Source organism: Petaurus breviceps, unplaced genomic scaffold, assembly GCF_028583685.1.
Source record: "Petaurus breviceps papuanus isolate PSGF00001 unplaced genomic scaffold, PetGlider_PUasm1.0 90692, whole genome shotgun sequence".
NCBI classification, from domain to species: Eukaryota; Metazoa; Chordata; class Mammalia; order Diprotodontia; family Petauridae; genus Petaurus; species Petaurus breviceps.
In genome coordinates, this window is record NW_027187313.1 from 6,702,128 (window position 1) to 6,721,470 (window position 19,343).

Sequence of the window (19,343 nt, forward strand, 5' to 3'; positions counted from 1 at the left end):
GATAATCTCTAACAGTTAATGATAAATGCAAAAAAAAGACAAAGATTGCTTAGTTATTTTTTCTTTATTTTATTATTGTTATTAACTGTTAAATTCAGGAAGAATTTGAGATTAGTTCTTACCACTATAGGCTTATTTGCTCTATTATAACTTGTTTGAATTTTTAGTATATTTTTCAAATAATTCCCTAATATTTAAAGACATGCCTTGTGGTAAACACCCGGTTATTAAGTTAATCTTTTAAATTTCAATCAAATGCTCTTTGTACCAATTATAACTGACTGAACATTCCCCCTCCCTGTTCCTTAAGGAACCTATTAACACAGGCTCACACCTCAAATTTCATACCCGCTCTTCCTAAAATATCAAGTTGAAGGACTAAAGCCTAATGTCCATGCCAACCTTGAAGGAAAAGCAAGATTATGTTGACTATAGATTCAACCCTTTTAATTGTGCAGATGAACACCAGAGATAAGGAATATATAGCTTTTTAATTAGAAAGACTTTTGACATTAAAGTGAAGAAACAATAACCCTTTCTTGCACATAAAAACCAGGGCACTAAGGCAACTTTCCTTGAAAGAAGTGTTTTAAAATAAGCATATTTTATTTTAAATAAATCCTCCAGCATGAAATGGAAAGAGTTCATGGTCTTTGCTTGGAAGAACGCTATGTAAACAATATACTTGTCAAATGCATCTGTGCAGCTCAGCAACAGTTCCTTATTGGAAAGGATATTTCCACACTGGTGGCTGAAAGGACTTTTTTGTCTCAAAATTCACTCTCTCCTTTGGCTTGTTTCTCCCTTGACTCTACCCAGGCTTTATTAATAGTTCTCTTCATTTCATCATCTCCATCTTCATAAATTTTCTTCAAAACATTCATCAGCCCCTCACTAGGATCTGTGTCATTATCAAAGGAAGATTTTCTGTAGAAAAAGAAAATGGAATAAAGCTTTACAACAAAATTTCCTGCAAGTAACAAATATCAAATGAGAAAAAAATATTTTTCTACGTTCTACATTCATTTGGGTCAGTTAGATTAGCCAGTTAAAGCAGAGTGCTCTAGAAGGCCAAAGTTAGGTAACTTAAGCCCCTTTCCAACTCTGGCTAGCTAAGTTCAATTCATCACATTAAGACAACAGAGCATAAGACTTTTATGCACGCGTGCGCACACCCCCATCCATAAATATCACTGGACTTAAAGTGTAAAAAGATAATTCTTAGCCACATGCCTTCCTCAGAATCTGTTTTGACAATAGAGAAGCAGGAAAACTTTAAGATAACCTTGATTAGCCCCCTTCAAAATCAGGTTCCCCCCCCTAAAAAAAAAAAAAAACCACTCTATAAAAACTTAAGTGCCAGCAGTCCCAAACCTGGCACACAGCACGATCACCTTCTATAACTATCTAAGCTGCAATTCTTAGAAATATAAGGAAAAAGACTCACTCCTTCTCTTTGCATTCTTTCTCCACCTGGGTCAGGTAATCCCATTTCTGTTCCTGCTTCTTTTTGCATAGTACAAGAACTGTATCAGTCTTGATCTAGAAGAGCCAGGAAAAAAATACAAATTTAAGATATGACAGATTTTTTGTGTGTATACTCTAATATTTATTCATAACTTTTCTACTCCATTAAAAATAATTTATGCATTATCTCACCTGACCCCTAGAACAATCCTCTAAGGCTTGTCAGAGTTACACAGTGAGCACTGTCAGGATCTGAATCCTTATCTTCTGTTCTTAAGGTCAGTGGTTCTTCTACTATAGCACATACTCCATAACTAGGGGGACTGTAACATCTTGTGATATCTATGTTAATAGGGTTGCTTTAAGGATCAATGGATGTGCTTTGAAAAATACATTTTGTAATGAAAATATCACTAAGTCAAAAGGTCCAGGTTTATGCTCTGCCACTTACTATTTATTATTGTGACTTGGATGGGTCACTTTATATTGGGGGTGGGTGAAGAACCTCAGTTTTCCAAATGTAAATAAGCAAGTTGGCCTAGATGACCAACAAGGTTAATTCTAGTTCCAAAATCATTTTCCCAGAGGTTTTTAGCCTAAATATGCTAATAAAGTACAACAGTGAGCCATGGTTAGTAAAGTGCAGGGTTGTCATGTGTAATCACAGGACACAAATAGGAGGTGTAGGGAGAAGCAGATTTTGGCTTAATATAGAGGGAAAAAAAACTATTACAGCTGTTCAGGAATGAAATGGAATGGGCTGCCCCATTGGTATCAGTTTTCCTGTCAGGTGAGGTGTTATCGAGACTATCACATGTAGAAGATACAAAGGGACTCCTGCTTATTAGGTAGGGGTTGTACTGGAGGACCTCAGCACTCTCCTCCAGTGATTCTCACCCTAATACTCTTATCCATGATTCCTCATAAACTTTCCATAGATCTTTCCATATGTCCTTGTTAACCTCTTTCAGTTCTCTAGCTAAGCCCTCAATACTTTCAAGTGTTTCACTGCCCACAAATTTCTTTTGTGGGCACTCTTGTGTCCCAAAGTGTCAGTTCAGTCACTGATAAACTGTGTCACTTTAAAAATGGTGACAGATCTGTGTTCTGGTCTCATTTAGATTTGCTCTTGGGATGATCAATTCAGGTGAGTCTCACACCAAGTTTTCTGTGGACTCATTTCCTCTTCCCACTGATTCGTGCTAAGATATGCTCATTATTTCTCACCACCTCCCTTTATCCATTTTGTGAACAAGACAGTATTTTAAATCTTTGTTGCTGTGTCCCTCCAAGGAGAATGCTTGCTGCCCACTATAGCTAAGGAGTTACTTGGTCTATTCATTGGATAACTGTTTTCTACCAGTTTAAATTCCAAGGAAATGGTGACATCACTGCTTCGCATCACCTGTTACTACACATTTATCTCACTGTGAATAGTTTTATGATTTGACTGGCTGCTCACTGATCTCACTTTGCTAATGACTACATTTTATTTAAAGCTTTGAGCCTCTCTAAAAATAAAGTATTAATCTCAATAACTGTCTCCAGAAATCATTTTTATTTTCTAATTTCAACCACTGGAAAAAAAAAAAACACAGACGGGAAGGACAAAAACTACTGAACAATGGAATCATATGTCAACAGCAGAGATTTGGGGTCTGCAAAAGTTACTATAACCTTGTGCCAACTGCCTAATTTTATCTCTACAAAGAATTACAGAATGGCAAATATGAATAGTTGACTCACCTTTCTTAAACTACCTTCTACAGAGATGGGTTTCAAGAGGTTATTGACAGTCATAGAGTAGTTTTTCCCATTAAGATTCTTTACAAGAACTTCAAATGACCTGCAAGTTAAATAAAATGATAAATGTATTATTATATAGATGTAGATTATTATATTATATAAATGTATGTACTATCTTCTTGGTTCTATAAGACTCTAAGATGATAAGGAAAGTGGTTAAAAAGCCTGAGAAATATTAGGTTTTCTTAGGGTCTTATAATCCCTGCCGCTCCCTGCAGTATTTAATGAGTCTAAGTCCCAAATATAAAGACAGATTTTTCAAATATAGAACGGGGAAACTGATCACAAAATTAAGAGACTTACAGGAGCTCCACGAGAAATTTATCTAATAAAGTAATCAATAAACAACAAGGCGGAATATTCTAAATTACACTACATACTCACCTCTCTGTGAAGTGCACCTGTACATTCTCAGTGGGGACTTGCTGAACACCATTTAAGGTGATGTAGATTTTCACATATTTATCTGACTGATCCCAACCTACACACACAGAAAGGTAAATCAGCCAAACAACTCTCTGAATTTGTGCCATAATACAATAGGTAGCTATGGCTCATACTACTATACTTGGTAATACAAACAGATAATGGAAGGAATGTAATAATGGGAGTGTTTCTTATGTATACAGTAAAAGTTTATATTCATAAAATACCTTATTAGTTTATAACTCTTTCCTCACGAGTATAAAGTACAAATATTGCAATCCTCCATTTTACAGATGGGAAAACTCAGGCTTGGAGAACTTTAGTAATTTTATCTAGTCAGCTAAAGTGCTGTAATTCAAACTTAGTTCTGCTGAGTATATACCCACAGTGCTGTGCTGGCTCCACCACATAACCCATCAATCACAAAAGCAAGGCCTAGAATTAAGAAATGCAGAACTGGAAAAGACCTCACAATCTTTTAGAAAAAGTAAAAGCTAAATACATCCTTGCCATATACCTTCTCTTCTATATTTATGCTGGTGGTGTACTCAGGTCTATCACTTGTATTTTAAAAAAATTTGGTTTCATAGCATTTTTCTCCTTTTTTATACTACTTTAAATGTCCAGTTCTTCATCCATTAAGTTATAATCATGGAGTTCTGTAGTTTTCAAGGTGTATTCACATACACTCAGACAAGAGACTCAGATTCACAGAACCAATGTCACATGGCACAAAGCAGGAAAAATCAGGACCTGAACCCAAGTTTTGTGCCTCCTAGTCCAGTGACCAAGGGATTTAGGCAGGGACCTTGGAGACACTCTCATCTAAACCCCTTCATGTTGTAAATGAGGACAAAAAAAAAAAAAAAGCGAAATCATGAACACTACTAAGCAGAGCTGGGCTCTGAACTGAGGTGCACTGGACCCAGCGGTGGGGCATCTGCTGCTGTATCACTCGAGTCTTCTAATCTGCTAAGGTGTCAGTATTGTGCTTCAGGTTCTTAAAATCGTACTTATTCGGGTACCAACAAGTATTCATTATAGCCTCACGGGGCACGGGGTCCTGTCTCTCTGCCTTTCTTTGTATCCCCAGAAGTTAGCATAGGGCCCGGGCCCCTAACAACAGCAGGTACTTTATAAACGCTTCTTGACTAACCAAACAAGGACATTTTAAAATGAAAGCTTGTATTCTTTCCCAACCAGCTTAAAATCTAATCCTCAATCAACATTAACATGTACATAAACTATATATAAAAAGCATGGTTTACGGGGCGGCCAGGTGGCTCAGCGAGTAAGAGCACCGGCTCCAGTGTCGGGAGGACCTGAGATCGAATCCGGGCTCAGACACTCAGCACCACACCCAGAAATAACTGGCCGTGTAACCTTGAGCAAGTTACTTAACCCCGATTGCTTAAAAAAATAAATAAATAAAAAGCATGGTTTAATTATCAGGATGGAGTAGAAATGTTGATGTTATGTAAATGAATATTGACCAGGGTAGACTTCTAACAAAGATGTTGAGCCAAATTTTAAATAATGCAGGAAGGTAGAAAGAACACTCAACTGGAAATCAGGAACTAGGAATGGAGTCCAAGCTTCCTTAACCTTTTTTGCGAAATGGACCCCTTTGTCAGTCTGGTGAAGCCCATGGACACCTCAGAATAAAGTTTTTGAATGCATAAAATAAGATACATAGGATTACAAAGAAATCCAATTATATTGAAACACTTATCAAAAAAAAATTTTTTTAAAGAGTTAAAGGATTCCTGGTGAAGAACCCATTAATAACCAAACTCTACCACTTAGTTATGTGATGTTAAGCAAATCACATCAATGGAATGATAGAATTAAAAAAACTGGAACTCTAAGGTCATTTAGTCCATAAATATACAACAGGAAACTAATTCACTATTTCCTAATGCAGTTCATTCTACCTTTTTAAAAACAGCTTTCAAAATTCTTAAGTTTTCCTTAAAATGAGCCAATATCTATCTTTACCTAGTTCTAGATCTGCCCTCTAAAGTCAAATAGACCCTCTTCCATATGACATCTTTAAATATTTGCAGAAGCAACATTTCCTCCAATAAATTTTCTCTTCTCCAGGCTAAACAGTCTTAGTTCAACTAAAGCATGTTAAGATGGCATTTCAACCGTCTGAGCCTCAGTTTTCACGTCCCTTCCAACACTAAAAATCAACTATTCTGCCATAAAGATGGTTGTCTCAGATAATTTCTGTGGTTGGTTTAGCTTAGGGCAGAGAAAGATATTAGAGAATCTAGGATACACTGGGTCCTGACCCTTTCTCATCATTGCCCATCCCCCTTCTCTCGTCATTAATTTAAACAATTAAACTCTTGTGTAGGCCTTTGGGGATGCAGCCTTGTTTTTCATATATAGTACTGAAAAATAAGAATTCCTCAGATTAAACAAGAACTGTGAGACCCTCTTACCTCCTCCTACCTACCATTTACAAAGACAATGAAAACAACAACAAAAAAATTAATGTATTGGTGAGTTCACAGAGCAAGAGAGCAGAGCGTGGGAGAAGTAGCCATACCATAATTGTTGATTTTCACTGTGTACCCAACAGAAATGGGGGCAACCACAGCTGCTGGTTTTTCATTATCAAGAGTCTCTCCTTTTTCCTGCTTTGTCTTATGCTTGATTTCATTCTCTAACTTGGACTTTTCTGCTGTTAGGACATCACGGACTCTTTTCCTAGTGGCCTTTCCCAGCAATTCCTTCACTTCTTCCAGGTCTTTCCGTAGCTGTTTAAAGACAAAATACTTTTACTGTGACCTAAAGGATAAAGATCCATTTATTATGCCTAAGTTATATCCTAACTGCTGAAATGGAAATAGAAATAAATTCTATGTTATTCTAACTTGGCAGACCATATCTTAATATGCGATTCACAAAAACACAAAATTTCAGATTTGGAAGGGAATTCAGACATTAACCTATACCTTACCAAAGATCCCCTTTACAATCAACCTGCCTGACAAGTACCCAGGCTTTGTTTGAAGTCTTCCCCAGAAGAGGAAGCAATTTACCTCCTGAAACAGATTGTGCTACTTTTGGATAACAAGTTTCCATCACACCTACCCTTCTCCCCCCATTCCACCTCTTGATTCTAGTGCCCCAAAGTGGGACCTAGCATAATAAATATGATCTCACTTCCATTTGAGTAGTCTTTCAAATACTCAGCGTTCTCTTCTCCAGGCTTAACTGGTCCTTCAAGGAATCTTCAGGTATAATGATCCCTAAGGCCCTTCACTATCCTGGCAGTCCTCTTTTAAATGCCCTCCAGGTTAGTATTATCATCCCTTAAAAGTAATGCCCATCCTGGAACTATGCCTCTACCTCTCTCTTAATGACCCTAAATTCTCACTAGCTTTTCCTTTCTTCCTTTTGAACACACTTTACTTTTTCATGTGTCCCTTAACAATACCCCTCAAACTGAGAGTCAATTTTGAATTCCCTAATCAACATGACATGGTCCACTGGATAGATGACTTCTTCTATTTTGGAATGTTTTATTTTTTCATCACATATATGAAAAAGAATCATATAATCAGAGTTGGCAAGGATGTAAGAGATGTACTACCCCTGCCTAAACCACCCAGAACAACAATTATTTCCTTTCTGAAGCTCTGTTATGACTGAAAAGCCACAATCTCCCTCAAAACAGGAAAATTAAATGAGAGGACATGTGATGGTAGTACAACTTATTTAAAGACACACCCCTCTGGATTCCCAAGCCTATCAGCAGAACCTTGGGAAAGTCAGTGAAATGGCAGGAGTTAAACTGACTGTGCTGAGGTCCCTCTAGATCTGTAATCCTATATAGTGGGTTGTCCTTGGTCGTGTTTGTCCTTCATTCTTGAAGAGGACCACAACATCAGGGAAATGATGACAGGACTTGCAGTTGACTTAGATGTGAGTGAGGGAGGGCCGTGCAAGGTCACCAGCCTCACTTTCTCCTCCAGAGCCATCAGGCTCCAGTAGCCAGATATTCATTAGGATGACTGAGGATGGCCCAGGATGCAATGGGAGACCGTAAAGTGGCACTACAATCTGAAAAAAATCCACAGCCTACATTTCATGCAACTTACATAATTACTATGCTCTACTACATACCAGACTATTTGGTAGGAGCCCTGATTTTTCTATGCCTCAGGATTTACTGAACAATGTTATTCCTGTGGTATCAGCAAATCTATGATGTCTTTGAGTGCACTTAATATAATGTAACATCAGTGCTACTCTTTGGAACTCAATGATGCACTTTAATGGCTTCAACAGTAATGGCATAACTACTAATGTTCAGATTATGCATATGGTGTTGCTACTCAAAGAACAAACATTTATTTCTTTAAGTATGTGAAGCAAAGCAGATTTATCTAATACTCCTATCATTCCAGTTCTTTTCCTACTAATTGAACTCTACTGGGGCTACTTCTTAAAAGTCTAATGCTCTCAGCTCTGTTTTGGGGAGTGGATGCAGAGATGATTAAAAAATTCTTAATGTCTACCTTGTGTTTTATGGAAACTCCAAGAGACTTGCCTATCTTTCCCCTATCCCAACTCCTTTCTAGTCTTAGCCCTACTACCAGGAGCCTGGAATTTAGAGAGAAAAAAATTAAGGGGGGTGGGAGGGGCGGGGAGAGGGAGAGATGGGAAAGATTGCAAAAGGTCCCCACCCACCAAAATCACATTTTTGAATAATTATAATTGATGGCTGACTATGAGTCATCTTTTTAAAAAAAGTAAATTTAAAAAATGTATGTTCCTATTTTCTTTCACACAAACACACAATAGCCTAAATATGAGTTACCTCAGTTTATTTTAAGATTCTACCCTGACGGGGTAGAACAAGTATTTTAATGGAGTTCCTGGCTTAAGAAAACCAAAAACATTTAACAGCAAAAAGCACTGAATGGACATGGACAGCTGCTAAAATAAAGACAGTCTCAAGTAGAAAGCATGGTACTTGAATCATGACCACTTGAAAAATGCTTTATTTAGAATATTTTAAAAATATATAATCAAAGCACAGCAAAGAAATTTATAAAACTGCTATTTCTACCTTAGATGCATAAATGCCCCGTCACAATGGTATTCATATTTAACTTGATATAAAACAGAAAAGGGCATTTTAGTTCAAAGCTACCATTTCTATCACAATATTTTTATGGAAAATAAAACTGAGAATTTGTACTATACTGAAACATTTTACAATAAAAAATAAGTCTTTTATTCTCTTGTAGTATTCAGCTAAAATGAACACAAAAACGTACCAATTTCCCTAAAGAGATGAATATTTTGCCTCCAAAGAGTATTTTAGTAAAAAAATAAAAATTTAGACAAAGACTGATTTTTAAAAATCGTTCATTTCTTGTCAAAAGCCATCACAGCAAATGTGCTTGAAGAAGTCATTCACACAGTGCAAAAAATTGTAGCTGTGGCCATCATCTCAAAATTCCAAGGTGAAGGAAGCATTTTACACACACACCCACACCATAATCAGTATAGATCCTTTCCCCAAAAGCAGCATCCTGGGCCCTACATGTCTAGTTTTCACTCTTAAATAATCTTTTACAGCCATGTCCCCTGAGGCAACCTCCTATAGTTCTGTCCCTAATTGTTTCTTAGCTCATAAATGCTATGTGAACACATATATATCCTTTTATTGCACCCTCCTCCCCAATCTTCGATCTTCTTATACTTTATAAAAAAAAAAAACCCAAACTAATCAAAGCTATGCAATACAGACTCCCTTCTCCTCCTTGTATAACCCCTGGATATCATCCCACACAATTTCCCCTTGTCATCAAGGCCAACCCCTTTCAATCTTCTATAGGCTATTTCTTCCCATCTTCTCTAGCAGAGTACCCTCACTATCATTCCTACTTCTAAGTCCTTCACTCTCTCCTCCCTCTTAAAATTTCCCTCTCTCCTATAAACATATTCGAGTCTCCCCCATGCTAGGAACAAATTCCCAATTAATCCTACCATGCCAGGTTAACTATCATCTTGTATTTCTCTTCCCTTCTCTGTTAAAATCCTTGAAAAAGCCAACTATACTCTGGCTCCCTCTTCTTTCCTCCTACTTTCTTCTTGACTGCCTGCAAAATGGCTTCCAACCTCACTCAACTGCAACTGCTCTCTCCAAAGTGACCAACGATCTACAATACACCAAATCCACCGGCCTCATTCCAGTCTTCATCCTCCTTGGCCTCTCTGCAACACTGGATCCTTAACTACTTTCTTCTTCTGAATGCTTTTCCCCCTCTTTTCGTTGTGACTGTTCCATCCTGGTTCTCCTCCCATCTGACTGCTCCTTTTCAGTCAACTCAGTAATAAGTGTTGTTTACAAATAACAAAACACACTGTACCTGCTCTCAAGGAACTCAGTCTAATGGGGGAAACAACACGCAAACAATTACAAAGAAACTGGAAAAAAAAAAACCAAAACATCCCCCCCACCCCAGGACAACAGGGAGATAACCAACTGAGGGAAACCACCAGTATTAAGGGGGATCAAAAAATGCTCCTTGTAGAAGATGGAATTTAACCTGAAACTTTAGGGAAGCCAAGCAGATACAAGGAGGGGGAGAATTCCAGTCTGAGACAGACAGTGAAAATGCTCAGAGCTGGGAGACTGAGTAACTTGTGGGAAGAATAACAAGGTCACTGGATCAGAGTATAGCCAGGTTATAAAGGGCTTTAAAGACCAAATAGAGAAGTTTTTTGTGTTTGATCCTGGAGGTGACAGGGAGCCACTAGAGCTTGCTGAAGGAGGGTGAGGGTGGTGGTGGTAGGCGGTATTGACAATGTCAGACTTGTGTTTTCAGAAGGTTGCTTTGATAGCTAGATGGAGAACAGACTGAAGTGGGGAGGCTTGTGGCAAGGAGACCAAATAACAGGCTTTGCAATAGTACAGGCATGAGATGATAGGGGCCTGAACTAGGGTGATGGAAAAGCCAGGAGAGAAGAGGGAAGACACAAGAGATGGTATGAAGGTAAAATTGACTGGCTTTGGCAACAGACTGGATATGCATGGATCTAGGATGACAGATGGGTTGTCAGTTTAGGTGACTAGCAGTGGTACCCTTCACAGTAACAAGGAAGTTCAATAAAGGGAAGGGTTTGGAAAGAAATGTATTGAGTTTAATGTTTATAGGACATCCAATTCAAGATGTGTAAGTCAAACAGTCAGTCAACTAGCATTTATTAAGTGCCTACTATGTGCCAAGGACAGTGATAAGAAATAGGGGTACAAAAAAGGGCAGAACAGAGTCCCTGCTCTCAAGGGGCTCACAGTCTAATGGGGGAGACAATATGAAAACAACTATGTAAAAAAACAAGATACATATAAACTGGAGACACATGACTGTAGGCCAGCAGAGGGCAGGACAAACAGATAGGAGAATCGACAGAGATGATAATTAAATCCAAGGGAGCTAATGGGATCACCAAATAAAAGAAGTGTGGAGGAAGAAGAGAGAACCAGAGTTCCAAGTTATCGGATGAGGCCTGGATAAAGAAGACTGAGAAGGAGATAGGTAGGAGAACAAGGATAGTGTCACAAAACTAGAAAAAGTGTCAAAGGAGAAGAGGTCAAGAAAGGTGAGGGCTGGGATGAGGGGATTAGATTTTGGAAAGATCAGTTTCAGCTGAATGAGGTCAGAAGTCAAATCTATTGAGTTAAGAGAATAAAAAAAAGAAAAAGAGACATTGACTATAGACAGTCTCCTCTAGGAGTCTGGCTGTAAAAAGAAAGGAGATAAGATGTAATTTGTAATTTATATATGTGGAGTTGGAAATGTCTAAAGAATATTCAGGTGAAAATGCCCATTAGGCAGCGGCAATGTAGGACTAGAGTGAAGAGAGACTCTGGGGAGCCCAAATTACATCCTATCTCCTTCCCTTTTACACCAAACTCTAGAAAGGTGGGGATGTAGAAATCTACTGAGATTTTTCTGAGGATGGAAGAGACATGCCTGTAGGAAAACAGCCAGTAGAGATACAGCAGAAAGATGGAGAAATGAAAAGGAGAGAGGGAGATCAGGGGAGAGAGAGAAAGAGAGACATTGAGATTAAAAATACAGTTGAGAAGAGGCTAATCTGTTGGACTAACTTGTGCATGTAGAGGGGTTTGCCTTAGGAGGGAAAAAGGCTGCTTATGTGAGATCGGATAGAGGAAATGGTGACAAAAGAAAGGCAAGTGAGTGATGAGAAATGAGGAGGAAGGAAAAAGAGGGACCTCTTGGCAAATGGCCTCAATTTTTTCAGAATTAGTATCCTTTGCTGACTCATCATTGCTATGTACTAAAAATTCCATTCTGGGACTTTTCCTCTATTTTGGTCACTTGATCTGCTTTCATTGGAGCTGGATAAATTATTGTATCTCTCCGGGCTCCCCATAGTCTCTCCTCACTCTAGTCCTACATTGCCAGCTTTCCCCCAAACCCATTCCCCTTCCAAAATATTGAACAAGTCAACACTATCCTTCTAAATACCAATGCGCTAAGTACATACAACCAGGCATTTAAATATCCAACCTGGCTCCCTCCTACCTCTCCAGACTTATAACACTTTACCTACCTGTCCTCCAGTATATGCTAGCTTACTTACTGTTTGGTACACAGGACACCCAATCTCCTATCTGTGGCTTGGTACTGGCTGTTTGAATGTACTCCCTCAGCAAGTGGACCTCTTGGTTTCCTTAAAGTCTCAATTCAAGTGCTATCATCTATATGAAGCATTTCTGAGTTTCCATTTGCTAGTACACCCCCAAACTACCTTACATTTATTTGTATGGATTCAATATAAACTTGTGTGTAACAGTATTATTTTTGTCTTTATATTTTTTCCCATGCCTTTTAATTCATTCTCACAAATCTCTCCGAGGTAGTATTGACACTTTAATGGAGTTGTTCATCCATTTGTGTGCAACTTTTAATCGGTAAAATGTTGCAAACCATTTACACCTGAGATAAGTTATCTGCTGGCCTTTAGATGACCAGCAATTTTGATTGTGTATTCCACAATCACAGAAACATATACAGAAGAATGGACAAGGAGACTCTATTCTTTGTCACATACACAAATTCTCAACTTTGTAGTCATTAAAAACATCTATTTCCAAGTTGCCTGTTTCAAAATTACTAACACACTTTTTAAAAAGTTTCTATTTTAATAGGTACTGCTGTTCAGTCGTTCATGATCCTGTTTGGGGTTTTCTTGGCAAAAATTACTGGAGTGGTTTGCCATTTCCTTCTCCAGCTCATTTTACAGATGAGAAAACAGAGGCGAAAAGGGTTAAGTGACTTGCCCAGGGTCACATAGGTACTAAGTGTCTGAGGTCAGATTTGAACACAGGAAGATAAATAAGTCTTCCTGAGTCCAGGTCCCCATTCTATCCACTGCCCCACCTATCTGCTCCATAGGGATTACCCCTAATAAATAACATAAACAAAGACATATATGTTAGCTAAAAAGAATATGTGACGTAGATATTTCCATTTACTCAGGGGATAAACTATTGTTTGTATCAACAGAAAGATGCCTGGATTTGGAATTGATATTTGTGTTCCAGTTTCTTCATCTGCAAAATAACATCTGTGCTAAATACCTTACAACGTAGTGGTGATCAAGTCAAATAATGAACGGAAAGTCATTTTGTACTTTAAAAAGTTATTAACACACAATATATGTACTAGTGACATTCCTACAAAAAGCCTAGCCTAACTGCTCACTTTTACAGGTGAGAAAATTGAGGCCTGGGAGGTTCAATCATTTACCCAAGGTCACACAATTAATTAATGGCAGGGCAGGACCTAGAAATCCGGTCTCTGGATTGTGGCTGTCCTTTTACTACTCTGCAAGCTGAATGGCACAATTAGGACTCTGGGGGTGAACCCTTTATCAGACCGGTGGCACCAGATACACATAATTTGCCAGCACCCCGGGGCTGTTCCTAAGTATTACAATTTGCAAACGGAAAAGATTTAAAACTGTGGGCAACTTAACCACCTCGATGTTTTATTGTGACGCAAAAGTACTTTAAATTCAGGCGCAACATTGGGAGCCTATTTCTTCATTCTCAGTGTCTTTAAGAAGCTGAAAAATAGACTCTCTCCGAGCTGCAGCGCGGTCAGTAGTAGTGGAGACCAACTTCCGAGGCTGCGCTGGGGGGGGGGGGGCCCCGCCGGGCGCACCCTTCCCGCTTAGCCCCCCGGGGAGAAGACAAGCACCAGACCAAGGTCGTTCCTTCGCCTCCTCTACCTCCCACACACCCACCCGGAGCCTTCCGTCCACCCGAATCCTTTGACATTAGCTTGGCACGTAACGAGCGTCCTGGACCCACGACCACGCCGGGGTTTCAGGCGCGGCCACACGGCCCGAAAGCCCCCGCGTCGGCGGTGCCAAGCTTGGGCCCTGCCCGGCGCAGGGTGACGGACGTAGCGCCGGGGCCCGGGCGCGGCGGGGACGAGCCCTTTCCACTAGGCCGGCGGTATTGGGGGCTATCACTCGGAGGGATGCTGAACCTGACACCACCTGCCTTCGGTCCGGGATCTCTCCAGCCCCGGCCCCCCGGGGCCACGAGGAACTTTCCCGCTGGAGTGGAGGCTTCGGGGGACGCGCTGCCGCAAACCGGAAGCAGGCGGGCAAAGGGGCTTTGCAAAGAGGGGGAGCGGGGCCCGGAGTGGAAAGGCTGGGGGCTGCCGGGGCATGTCCGGAAGGGCTCCCGCACGGGCGGGAAGGGTTCAGGGTACGGGGCCTTACCTCCTCCAGGGCTGCCGCCATGGCTTGCCGCCACCACCAGGAGTAATGCGAACCGCGACCGCGCAGAGGAGAGGCCTCGAGATCCCACCCGCTAGGGCTGGGCTTAGAAAGCTGCTCCCGCCCCCGCCGCCGCCAGAGCGCAGACCCGACCGCCACGAATCGCCGCCCCCAGCGCAGCCTGCGCACGGATCGGAAGTTCGCGGGCCGCCCTCTAGGCCGCCTGCGCGAGGACTGGCCAGACGCGACTCGGCCAGCCTCCAGAGCCGCGCCCCCTTCTCATGGCCCTCCCCCCCAGCTCGAGGTGCCTCTGGAAGCTTCGCGAGCCACCCACGTGGAGCCTCCGCCAAGCCTTAAGCCCCGCCCAGCTTCCCGCGCACGCGCTCTGTCTGCGGAAGCCAGCGTCGCACGGCGGCCTTCGGGAGCGTACCGGCGGTTGGAGGAAGAGAACGCTTCCCTTGTATCTACTCCCACCTTGGCCTGTCTCGCCCGCGCAGCCGCAGCCCATCCTACGACCGGAAGCATTTCCGGATCGTGCATGATCTGTGAGCGAGCCCTGGAGCGTCCGCGGCTTTGCTTCCTTTTAGACGTTGGGCCGCTCAGGGGCGCTGCCATCTTGCTGAAGGCAAAATCTTGAGTCCCGAAGCAGACCGGCCCCAGCCTGGGGGGAGGAGGCCCGTTTAAAGTGGCGGGCTACTAGGGTCATTATTGTTTAAGTTTATGTTAGTTACGTCAGCGCCAGTTTGGGAGGCGGGGTTCCCCTGCTGCACCTCCCTGCCCTCCACCTGGAGACAGCTCTGGTTGCAAATGGCAGAACACCTCCCCAGGCTGGTCCTGGGAAGTGTATGTCTGCACACACTCAGGCCGAACCTGCAGTCCAGTGCAGACTGAGGTCAGGAAGCGTTTGTTAAGCGCAGCTGCTAGTGCCGTGCTCGACTCTGGGGGTTTGGGGGCATAAATGCAAAAGGGAGACCAACTCCTTGCGTTCGCTTCAAGTCCACAGTTATCAGGGCCTTCTCTTCTCGGTCCCAGGCATTGGGCCAGCTCTCCGTGCGCAGGGAGATGCGAGTACCCAGGAAGTCCCGAGAGGGCTCCCCAGTATGGCCACGAGTAAATATAAGGCGGGTTCCTAAAAAGGAGGGCCTCACAGCCGGGAGTGCATGTACTGTTACAGTTACCACTTAATGTCTGTAACCTTGAACCAGTCACTTTTGCCCCTTGACCTCATTTTCTCTATCAGTAAAATAAGGGTTCTGGCCTTCATGAGCCTAGGACCCTTATTCCTCCAGTGGAACTTAGAATGAACCTTAAAGGGATCTAGGTGATGAGGTATGGGTTCTGGAGGCCCCCTCTAGCTCTCCTTGAGTCGTTGAGGTACAGGCTCTGGGAACCTCCCTTGGACTCTTGATTAAATTGTCTCATTTGATGAGACATTTTACTAACTGCTAACTACTAGTCTAGTTACTAGCCTAACCCTCCATTGTTCATCTACCCCCTACCCTTAATCACTCATTGATCTCATTAACTCCTCCTAACGACCCTCCCCAAACTACTCCTCTAGACCGAACCTAGATTCTTTCCACAACCTTCTGTATATGACACCCCCACACACACACACCATGTGACTTACTCTGTGTCTAATGCAAGCCAACTTTTAATAAATTTTACTTTTCTTTGGCTGATAAGACTCCGGTCAAATTCATTCAGCAGGACCCGGAGTGTTGGCATTTTGGGGTCTCCAGAGCAACCCTAACCCTCTTAGTGGCTACCCTCTTGTGATAGTAATGGCAATTAAAGATTCCCCTGTATTGGCTTGGTTTTCAAATTGATTGTGTTAAAACCCAGAGTTTGTTAATCCCACCTGTGGGATGGGCTTGTTGATGTGAAAAGAAAGTCCTGAACTGGGAGGAGCTGGTGAGGTAGATTTGGAGAGACACTAGAGAGAGGCGGAAGATCTTTTTGGAAGCAGCACCTCGTGGAGAGAGAGAGAGACTAAGAGAATTGCTGGTAGCCGCTTTGAATTGCCCTGGACTTTTGAGACCTGCCCCCTGAGCTGCCAAGGACTGAGGAGACATGGCTGTTTTGCTGGTACTTTGTCTGTCTGTTTTGATGTTGTTTTGCCAGATTTGTCCACTGGTGAAAGACAGTCCTTTTGTTGAAGAAGTCCTGGAACCTGGCTGTTCGCTAAGAAGGCCTGCGACTGTCCTGCAGACAGAGAGTGAATACTGTCCACTGGTGAGGGACAGTACTGTTGTTGCAGGGGTCTGGAGACTGTCCTGCAGACAGAGTGAATACTGTCCACTGGTGAGGGACAGTGCTGTTGTTGCAGGGGTCTGGGAGCCTTTCTGTTGGTTCAGAAGCCCTGAAGAAGGATTTTCTTGTTGTATGTTTACAGAAATCCTGGGAGAGGGCTTTGCTAATGTGTTCAGGGGTTCTAGGACTGTTCTACAGACAGAGGATGAATTCATGAAGGGACTGGCAATGTATCTTATGGCCTTGCTAAGCCTTGTCTCCCCAGGAACTAAGATTGCTGAGAACTTGCCTCGTGTCAAGATGAAGAAAAGACCTCCATTTGGGTATTAAGTGCTGTGTTTAAACTTGATGTAACTCTGGGGTAGATTCAATTGTGATCCAGGGGTGGGGAACTTTTGACCTTATTGTGCTCTGTGATTGACAAATGAAGGTACTTTACCTATGTTTGGAAACTAATCTCCATTTGAGAAGAGGGGTTTTGTGGTGTACTAAATGAAGGTATAGCCTAGGGGTGGAGTAGTATTTAGAACCGGGACTTTGTAATTGATTGAATGATTGGAAGGTCCTGGGGTGGGGTAGTACTTGGAGATTATTTAATCACACTTAGTAAATGCTGTATTTTGAATGATGTCATGTTTTGATCTTCTCTGTTCTTGGTTTGTCACTGAATAAAATAGAGAGCACCTATGCTGGTATTTTGAACCTGGGAAGTTGCCTTTGCTTGATATTACGTTACACCTCTTCACTAGGGATTCTGAAATGGTTTAGGTGATGAGGGAGAGCACTGTCTCTGGGGGATAGCCAGTGCAAAGAAAGGTATGGAGTGGGGAGAGTATTGGCATCCCCTCTGGGAGCTAATGCGCAACAGTAAGAGGCACTTGGTTTTGTGCTTTGGAAACACAAAGGTTAGCAGGAGAGTGTGAGGAAGAGGAATGGGTGATCAGTCTGGAAATGTGGGTGGTCTGCCAGAAAGAGGATAACCAAATAGAGGAATTTTTCACTTTTAAAAAAGTCGCTAAAGCCTCTGGAGCAGGGGGATGACGGCGAGACTGGTGCTGTAGAAAGGTCAGTCTGGCAGTTCTGTGAAGAATGGACTGGAGTGGAATGAGACTGAATTTAGGGAAATTAGTGGACGGAGGCTAGGGCAGTGATGATGGCCTGAGTTATGTGATAACCAAACTAGGTAAGCTGGAGAGCTACAAAACAGATGTCTAAATGAGGTTGTGTATAATCTCCTGACTCTGATTACAGCACAATAATAACTGATTACGTTCATGGCCCACAATTTGTTTTGCCATTCCTCAAGATGCCTCAGTGGGCACTTACTTTGTTTCTAATTCTTTGCTGCCAAAAAAGAGCGCTGCTATAAGCAGTTTGGTGTAAATTAAGCCTTGATGTCACATTTCTGCTCAAAACCCTTTAGGGGCTGCGCCAGCTTGACATGCAAGCCTCTTAACAAATTCCAATCTACTTTGTCCAGATATTTCATGTTACTTTCCATCATTGGGATTAAAAGGGCTTTGCAAAATAATTAGATGAGTAAATCCAGTGCTGGAGGAAGGAATGGGGCCACCAATCAAGCCAATCAATCAACAAGTAAGCCTACTATTTACTGAGGATACAAAGACCAACATGAAACAGTTCCTCCTCATGTTTTCATTCTAATAGGAAGACAGTCTGTACATAGTATAGGCATATATAGGATAATACATATCATGTAGATGCATGTAATCATCAAGGAAAAGGATATGGGGAGGGGGGGTTATGGAGTGAGGGAGTGGACTAAAATAGATCCTGCAGTCATCAATATTTATTAAGCACTTGATGTGTTCCAAAGATATTGTTAAGCTCTGATGATAATAAGAATGGCAAAAACAGCTCCTCCCCTCAAGGAGCATATAGTCCAGGGAGGGAGACAGTCACTAACTAAGCTCCTGGAAAATCTATTTGGAGTAGATGAGGGTAACGTGATAAAGGAAGGTGTGGCCATTTGGGGGCACAAGGAAAGTTCTCCAGTAAGATGAGGGATTTGAACTGAGTACTAAAGGAAGCCAGGGACCCTAAGAGGTGGCAGCAGAGCATGGAGGCACAGGCAGTGCAAAGGCCAAGAGACCGGATGTGGGATATCCTATACAGAGAGCTGTAGTTAAGTTGTGGAGTGTGTGGAAGGGAATGAGAGTTGGAAAGGTAGGAGGGGGCCAGGGATGAAGACCCTGAAATGCCAAACTTGGTGTTCATGTTTGATCCCGAAGGGATCAAATGGGAATGTAATGGGAATGTAAATTTTTAAAATCTTCCCTGCCCCTAGGCTAAAGTGCAGCCTGGGGTGGGAGGCTTGTTTTTCAGTAGATACTTCTTGATTGGCCAGTGAGTCAATAAGGTTGTTACATTCTCTGAGCCAGGAGAAGGCTATATAAACCATTATTTGAGGCTTTGTTTTGGGGCTCACTTTGAGAAGTGTTCTGTGATTTGATCAGATGAGACTCTGGGAAGCCATTGTTGAGAGCCCCCCCCCCCCCTTTGAAAAACCCAGATGTTGATTTGGTATGGATGTAATGGTTGGACAGTTTGGAAACTGTCTACTTGATCTGTTTCTCTGT

General features: G+C 42.0%; 1 protein-coding gene across 1 annotated transcript; it reads right to left on the reverse strand.

Moving 5' to 3' along the window:
- Nucleotides 1–53: 53 nt before the first annotated feature.
- CACYBP (calcyclin binding protein) lies at nucleotides 54–14,663 on the reverse strand. The gene is made up of 6 exons (XM_069065521.1): nucleotides 14,494–14,663; nucleotides 6,257–6,467; nucleotides 3,658–3,754; nucleotides 3,214–3,313; nucleotides 1,448–1,542; nucleotides 54–927 (listed from the first exon to the last, which is right to left on the reverse strand). The coding sequence occupies exons 1-6, from the start codon at nucleotides 14,512–14,514 to the stop codon at nucleotides 771–773; spliced, it is 681 nt and encodes a 226-aa protein (XP_068921622.1). The 5' UTR covers nucleotides 14,515–14,663; the 3' UTR covers nucleotides 54–770.
- Between the last annotated feature and the right edge of the window lie 4,680 nt (nucleotides 14,664–19,343).

Bases quoted from the DNA above. Each gene is read 5' to 3' on its own strand.
- CACYBP (XM_069065521.1), bottom strand. From the start codon at position 14,514: ATGGCGGCAGCCCTGGAGGAG. The intron at 3,755-6,256 runs GTATGGCTACTT...CTGTGTGTGTAG, and splicing joins AGTGAAAATCAACAATTATG to GTTGGGATCAGTCAGATAAA. The intron at 928-1,447 runs GTGAGTCTTTTT...CTTTTTCTACAG, and splicing joins AAAGAATGCAAAGAGAAGGA to AAAATCTTCCTTTGATAATG.